The sequence below is a fragment of the Gavialis gangeticus genome, unplaced genomic scaffold, assembly GCF_001723915.1.
Source record: "Gavialis gangeticus isolate Ggan-Ray unplaced genomic scaffold, GavGan_comp1, whole genome shotgun sequence".
Classification (NCBI taxonomy): Eukaryota; Metazoa; Chordata; order Crocodylia; family Gavialidae; genus Gavialis; species Gavialis gangeticus.
In genome coordinates, this window is record NW_017729000.1 from 19,030,401 (window position 1) to 19,038,937 (window position 8,537).

Sequence of the window (8,537 nt, forward strand, 5' to 3'; positions counted from 1 at the left end):
GTACAGGTGGGACCACATCCCGGGCTGCCTCAGGTGGGAGCAGCTGAGGCTTGGTCCCATGCAATATGCCAGGAAGCAGCCACAGGACTGAGGGGAGTTGGGGTGGACTTCACCTACACCACCTAGATGAGCTTTGCTGCATGAACCTCCTGCCCTTTCACTCCCCACCCCCTCCCTTTGCCTCATCTTAGGTTTGCCAGGTTGTCCCTTCCCTTGGGGTAGCCCCCTGGTTGCCTTGGGCATGGCTCACTCCCCTTTCCCCAAACCCTTTCTTGCCCTCTTGCTCCAACTCCTTTCCTTCACACCCTCCTCCCCCCATGTTATTTTGACATGGTTGCACGTTTTCTGGATGCTAATGCAGCCCACTAGCAGGCTGAGGGGCTTGAAACAAGATGCCTGCTGGATCCAGGTGCGTTCACCCCAATGACTCAAGAGTGGAAGTAGAAGAGTCAGGTGGCCTGCACCACCCTTTATAAACTCAAGCAACAGGCCAAAGGGGGCATTCTGGCTAGAGAGGTAGTCTGGCTACAGGAGTCCCTGGAAAAGGAGCTCCCTGCAAAGAGGTAGAGGAACTAAACTCGGAGCTGGGGAGAAGAGGCTCCAGGCAGCAGCCGGGCAGAGAAGACTGGTGACGCTATGTTGGAAACCAGATAAGTTTTGGAATTTGTTTATTCTTTTTAATTTAGGCTGGAGAGTGCTGTCCCAAGGTAAGATGAACCCAAGGCAGATCATTTTGGCTTAGAGTCAAACTGACATGCAGGATCCTGGGTGACCCTTGACCCAGTGGTCGGGGCAGTGGCTGTAAGGGAGGTAGAGGCCACAGAAAGGTAGGTGCTCACAAAGCGCTGCAAACCTCAACATAAATGGGAAGGCAGAGGACAGAGACTGTGAAGTTAACTCCAAGCCCAGCAGGGAGAAGCCAGCAAGGACTGAAAGGTGGTGGAAAGACATGGTGGTAAACCCTCACGCTTGCTATGTGCCCACTGCATCTAAAGCTTGTGGCCCTGACTAGTGGGCTCTGCACAGCTAAAGTGAAATTGAGCCAAGACCAGGAAGGCCCTGGCCCAAACACATCTCCTCATCTACTCGTTCCATCAAGTTGTGGCAGGAAAAAGTACAGATGAGGGAGAGCCCACAGGAACGAGGAAGCTAGCGGGAAGAAGTCCCCAAAAGTGGGTATGCTGTTCCTACACCTTGGAAGGTGTATAATCAGCCATGCATGCAAAGTAATTATCATGCCATAAAAATAACTGTCCAGCTAGACAAAAAGCCAACCAGGTACAAAGTTAGTGCTTAAAAATGTGTAACAACTCTATAGCTGATTTATATCTAGTTTCAATTTGAACATTTAGCAAGGCCTTAAAGGCCAAAACTCACCAACTCAGGGATACTGGTTTCTATTTGTTTATACCTGGTACACTAACAAGGCCTATCCTGTCACTTGATTCAGCCAAATAATGAGACTACGATTCAGTCCCCATGCAAATGTGTGAATTTGTCTTTAAACATTATTCAGAATGACTCCACTTCAATTAGGGAAGAAATGGAAGTGCTGGAGTCAGAACAAGGCACCAACCTTCCAGTCCAAGTTCCCCCTGCAAATGAAGTGCACTAGAAATCTGCTTTTAAAGACAAAAAACAAACCCAAAACCCAGTGGCATGGTATGGGTTGTGAAAGAATATCAAAGCATTAGTCTCCAATTTCATGAGCTGATTTGAAACAGGAAAGAGCTTTGGGTTATGAGAAATTATTCAGTAATTTCCCTTCTTAGGAGCAAAGCCTTTACATGCAGGGGGAAAAAAACTTCAGTCTACTGAAGAATTGCATGTAATGTTGGGCATTAGGGCTTCTTTCATTTCATAAGTGTTTATCATTCAATGTTCAAAGTAAAGATAAAAGTTCAGCTAACTAGCAAAGACAGCCCAAATTAGATTCATTTCAGTGTACTGTGCCAATATTAGATGTACAATAGTCCTTAAAGGAGTGTCCTACAGTGGTTGCAGATTTTATATCACAAAACATATGGATCCAGATTTTCCATTGCTGTTAATCTGCATAGCTTCATTAATTTAAATAATGGTATGCAGATTTGAACTAGCTAAGAACGACACATGGCTCACATCTGTAAACATGCCCACCTATTTGACTTCAGGTATGGATAGTTGTGAGCATTAGTATTTGTCCAAATAAATTCACGTGCTCTTATTGGCAGAATTGCTCCACAGAACATTTACATTAATTCTATTTGGATGGGACTGGAAACTACAAAGTTCATACTTGCATTTTACATATGCACAAGCCATTTAGTTTGAACCTGTAAAAATGACGGCGCACAGACCAGACATAGGAGTTCTCATAACTTTATTTTATGACAACTGCAATATAATGATGAGTACTATTTTGAGGATGTACAGAGGTGTGATGATACTTGCCAATGTAGTCAGCTCTCACATTTTATATTTTTCTTCACAGTCAAGCAGTTTTTGCGCAGTTATATAGCTTAAGTACAATGGTATTGGAATACATTAAATATTCACAGTGTAATATTTTGTATACAAAACAACGCTGTGCATCTAACAGTTCACATACATTTACATACATAATATATAAGAAATTCAGCATCTTCTCTCATCATATGTGGAAAACTGCTAGTCAAAATGAATTACCTAAATCATTGTTCCACATTCAAGTTTTTCTTTCACATGCTACAGTAGCAGTTGGTGTATCTAATAAATATACAAAATTGATTGCTAATGCTGCCATAAACAATTAGCTATCTGAAATGTACTAATGAGTGCATTAGCCAAAGGACTGATACTGCTCTGTTAAATTAACTAATTTTCATCTTATCATGACAAAGCTCATAGACACAATATAGTTAAGACAAATTATATACTTCATTTTGAAATAAAATTTGCCCTTCTTTACCCCCAGGGTCTCTCAAATTGCTGAGAGAGAGATTATGTTATATGTAAGGCTGTTTTTCCAATTTTTTAAAAAATACTGTAAACAAAAAATGGTTTAAGTAATTTATTACCAGGTATTAAACCCACCCCCTAGAGCATTAAAGCAATCCATAAAAGAACACTACATTCAGGATTGTAAAACAAGTGATAAAAAATACATAAAAGTCATGCTTAACAAAAGGGATTTGAAAGCTGCCTTGAAGCACAGACCTAATCTAGACTGACAGAAAGTTCCACAGAAAAATATATAAATTAAGCAAGTGATTTTGCTCTAAATATATTGGCCCTGAGTACAAAATATTCAACTTTTAAAGGTTTCATTGGATTGTGAATGTAGCACCTTTTAGAGAGACTAACATTAGGCAAATAGAGGAAACATGACTTGATGGGCCCTTATAACCAAGGTTTTCAAAACCTATGAGTCTGCTTCAAACCCCACTGAAGTCAATGGACCCTGGGTGCATAAAGTTAGGTTCTCTAACTGCCATGGAAGCCAATGGGTGCTCAGCACTTTTGAAAATCCTCCTACTTTAGAGCCCTAAAATGGATTTAAGCATCCTAATTTAATCATTGTGACAAACTTTCATAAAGAAGCCACATATTTATTCACCACTCTTCTCCATAGTATTTCTAAGCGTCCAATCTCCTGAGTTACTAATTTACCTTTGAATATTAACAGAGAAACTGTCAAAGGCCATTGGCACATGTTCATTTGAAGGTGTCAGGGAATCTGCTCCTCAACTCCAACAATTGTGCCTCCTGCCATGCCATGTGTACATACCAGGAGGTGCAATTCTGGGATCAGGGATCATCAGATCACAATCATGCCCTTTCTACTTGGCAGTGCAGGGGGAGCACAGGATCACATTGAAAACCAGGTGACTGGAGCCTGGCAGGACCCAGGGCAGATCCCAGGTTGGAGCTAGCAATCAGGTGACTGTTGGCCCAGACCCTAAGACTGCACAGCAACCAGTTGGAGACCCCAGCGCAATCCCAGAACTGGAACTAATAATCAGCCAATTATCAGCACCAGCCCCAGGGCAACACCACAGTTGGTCTGAGACTGGTGCAGTCCCAAAGCCAGGAGCAACAATCAGCCACTTGTTCAATTTAATGCACCATACAAACCATCCTTAAATGTAGAACATTTTTATGGCATCTTAAATCTATAACTGGGTGCACATGTAGCACCATTGCCATTTATGCCACTATTAACATGGTGCTGCATAAATGTAATGTGTAGACAGGCCCAAAGAAGGGCGCAAAGTGGTATCTCTGAGACATATTAGATTAATTTTATTATTATTTAGGCTCCCCCCCTCCAATCAGTTCATTGGATCCCATGTACTTTTCCTATTTGAATCTCTACAGTATTTATAAAGTTATATTTCTAACAAAAGCTGCTACCATAATCAGGCTAGTATTATATACAGGGTTATCATCTCAAAGGGCAAGAGTGCAAGGAGGGGAAAAAGCTGAGCTTCCCTCCACAAACTGACTCAGTAATAGTGAATGGTCTGATGTGGTAAAGTAACCACATAAATGTTCGTGGTCTCTTTCTCCCTGCTTTTCCTGGGAAGAGTCATCCTTCAAGATTTTTTTTTGTCTATTGTATCTAAATTATTCATTCGCAACGCAACCTACTAAAACCTGTGTAACAAAGCCAAAAGATGTCCTAGTTAGGATCAACAGGCTCTGTGAAAAATATAAACAATAGGAAACAAAAATAAAGCACGTTATTCCAAATATAAGAATCAAAGTTTACACTGATGTATATGTCAAAGAAAACATCACTATTGCTTTCAAACACATTAACATGCTTTCTTACACTTACTTGTCTGCCCTTTTACTCACCATCTTCAACCTGAAGTGCATGCTATGTCATGCCTTTAGTGTAATGAACTATAAGATTTTTGCCATGTAAAAATATTGACTATACAAATTACAAATTCAGGATCAGCTTTTCAGAAGGATGCATTTGCTTTTAAATTGTTTGCAAGTGTTCGCTTCTGTTTCTATGCCTGATAGCTGATCAAGTCCTTTTTAGCTCTATTAGCTCACACTGGAGAGGATTTTTCTTCACAAAAGTTTTACATACCCTATGGTTAAACATAATGAATAACAGCAAATCAACTATTTTTCTAATCAAGGAAATATACTGCTAATTGATCAGCCAGTTGAAAATGTGCTCCATATCTACCTCTCTTTGAGCTGTTCCAGTAACAACTTAGTAGCATAAGTCCTTCCTATCTGTTCTTCAGGGATAGTAAAGTTCCTAACATTTTACATAATGTAGGAGTAATATTGTAGCCATGCAGGTTCAGAGATTAAGCAAGAGGCAAGGACTTCTTAGGGTGGTCTTTTTATTGGACCAACTATATAGCTGGGATAAAATTAGACAAGCTTTCAAATGCAAGACCAGCATAGTTGGTCCAATAAAAGATATCACCCTAAGAAATCCTTACCTCTTGCATTTTACAAAGCAGCATTATCTGCCAAAACTTCTTCTCTCCAAGGAGAGAAGAGCCCATGCTCAGATGCTAACACTTTGTACCATTTTATACTTCCTAAATTGTGGAGAAAGGCATTATTTGGCATGACAAATTCTGACCCAAAGTTACCTGCATCTTGAATGGAAGTTTTAACCAAAATTGTTCTATTGAAATGCATGTACCTCTGTCCATGAGATCTCACTCATTCTTTAAGGACTTTACTCAGAGACTTCCTAATCCCATTCGTTTCCCTCTTCTCCTATCAGAAGGCAACAAAAAGAAAACATCTGCCAGAACAGTGACATATTTATATTTGTAGAACATCCTTCCAAACGAATCCTACCACACTGGCACAGGTATGTAACTTGGATGTTTCTATCAAAATGATGAGCACCAAAATACTGATGTTGACATTTCATTGTCATCATTAGTTTTCTTTTCACTGCAGTGATGGTTACAAACGGGTACAGTCACACCTATCTCCAAGCTACCTGTTTTGCTCTCACTATGGACTCGGCAGGAAAACTTTGTACTGGTTCACATTCAAAGGAATATTTGCATAATTCAATGGCCTGCATGTATAACTTCTAAAAGAAGCTTTAATCTTTTTTTTTTCTCCAAGTTCTGCAGGTCTCACGAGGTCCCTTCCAGCCCTAAACTTCTGCAAATAAGTTGGAAATGTTAAATCGTACAGCATGGCAATTCTTTAACATGCATTCCCCTTTTGACAAGATTACTGAAGATCCTCCTTTCTGTAGAAGACATGGCTAACTACCTCTCTCCTTGCTGTAGAGAAGAATTTCTGCCCCTAAGAATTAAGATTCAAACCAAACAGTCCGCAAGTGTTTTTCATACCTTTCTTGACAAGACTCAAGGCAGCTGGTTAACAGAAGATCTCTTCATTGCATATATAGCTTTTGGGGGTTTTTCTTGCCACTTGTTCTCTTTTAGTGTCTGGAGATAACAGGATAAATCCATGATACTATTTACAAAGTTACAACCATAAAGTCCCTTTAAATAGCATAATTCCTTAAGTCTTCCCAAAAGGACTTATAGATAATGGACATCTTTTCTTCAAGCTGTGCATTTGAAATCTTCCCTTTCCTCAATTAAAATGGTGCAAATAAAGTTTGAGTAACTTCTGTAGGAACTGTGATAGCAATAAAGAAATATTGCTCTGGTGAAACTTAAGACAGATACTTTTCCTCCTGTAAAAGCACAGAAAACAGCTTTTAGAAGAACATTTATTAGGAGGTAATCAATAGCCATTTGCTCTCATTCTGAAACTGCTTTAAGAGTTGGCCAAATCTCGCATCTATGGACAATCCTTGAAGAGACTGCTTTTCTGCAAGTAATAATGATCTTCAGACAAAGTGAACATCTCATTTTATTAAGCCTATCGAGTTCATGATATAAAGAAGTTTGGAAAAAAAGATAGCACACAAAGCAATCTTCAACAACCTGATATTAAAGAACTCTGCTATTATCAAGCCTAACAAAGTAGCTGTTCAGTATTCTTCCTGAAAACTGTACTAACAATATTTCGTAATATGAAAATATACATATGTATATACACTTGCATGTAGCAACATGAAAATATTAATGAAAAAATAGTTTATATTACCTTTTTTTTTTTTTTTTTTAAATCGACGACATACATATTGTTCATTATTAGGAAAGTGGGCACCCATATTGTTCCTGTAGAAGTGTCTCCATTATTTTAATTCCCTATAAAGAACACATAGGAGCAACAACTTTGCATAAAACTGAAATATTGCACATATTGAAAAAGAAATGACAGCATGCAAGCACACTACATGTTCAGATTATCCTGGCAACCTGAAGTTAGTCACATCTTTAAAAGTACAATCTCCTACTCCATTATAATATGACATTAACTGGAGTTATGTACTGAATCTACAGGAATGCTGTTATACTGCTGGATGTGCATGTCGGGTATAAAATGATGAGGAGGAGGAGTTATACAGTACTTGAAACAAAGTATTCTATCCTAATTGGGGACAGTAAAGTATAGAGGAGCCCTTTATCAGGCAGGGATGTAGCATCTCTTCCCAGATTTATTACTAGATTGCTTGGACAAAGCACTTCACTTCTCTGCATCTCAGTTCACTCATATTGGAAATGGGGATATTAATAACACATACCATTTTTGTAAAGCAACAGAAAATGCCAGAATGAAAAGAGCTATACAAGAGCCAGGTATGCTTAAATTTTTTATAATGAAACAAAAGGATCAATGAACAAACACTAATCAAAATGAAGTTATGACTTACAACACGACTACAAAGATTTCTTCAGAAATAGCCTGCAAAGAAAGCGATACTGTGTGTACAGATACATGTCTATTTGGGGCTGTTTCAAAAGGGGAGCTGCTGATTAGGAGCAAGCAGCAGCCGTTATGTTCTAACACTTGCATGTAGACAACCTGGGAGAGATTTAGCAAAACTGAACCAATTTTAACCTGAAGGAAGGAATGTTAATGCTGGATCTGTTTAGCTGCATACCTGTTGTCCTCAGCCTGTCCACAAGCAGCTGTGAGAATGTAACGGTTATTGTGTGGGTCAGAGCAAGAGACCCCCTTCCTCTTCTGAAATTGCTCCAAACATACACGAGACCATGCCCTGTTGAGTGCAATATACTTCTAGAAGTGTAGCAGTAGGGTTTACGCCTAATTTTGTATTCAGATCATGTCTACACAGGGGATTTATCTCCAGTTCCAGCAGTTTAACTGTAGCCAGCATTTGGTGCGGATGTGCACACACACACAACCTACTAACATATACAAGGAAGGGTATGATTTACATCAATGGGGATCATGATGTTTGAAATGCACTCTACATACAACCAGCTCCTGCCCTGTGAACCACTAGGATTGCACCAGAGGAAGACATGCAAGTTGCTAGTCACAGAGAGCACTTACAATGCAAGGAGCCTGCTCCGATGTGCTGGAAAACCAGTGCACAAAAATTGACATGCTCTGGCAGCCTCATGCATCATTGGCACAGTGCACCTCCATGTTGAGAAAATGGTGGCAGTGCACTTTGAACTAAAACATGT

The 8,537-nt window shown here is 39.6% G+C and overlaps 1 protein-coding gene across 1 annotated transcript in view; it reads right to left on the bottom strand.

The window, feature by feature from the left end:
* Positions 1–5,519: 5,519 nt before the first annotated feature.
* Positions 5,520–8,537, bottom strand: part of PRELID2 (PRELI domain containing 2) — a 54,531-nt gene continuing 51,513 nt past the window's right edge. The window contains exons 6-7 of the mRNA XM_019506366.1: positions 7,090–7,187; positions 5,520–6,669 (exon numbers count right to left, since the gene is read on the bottom strand). Coding sequence (XP_019361911.1) covers positions 7,131–7,187 — 57 coding nt within the window. The 3' untranslated portion in view covers positions 5,520–6,669; positions 7,090–7,130. The remainder of the gene's footprint in view (positions 6,670–7,089; positions 7,188–8,537) is intronic.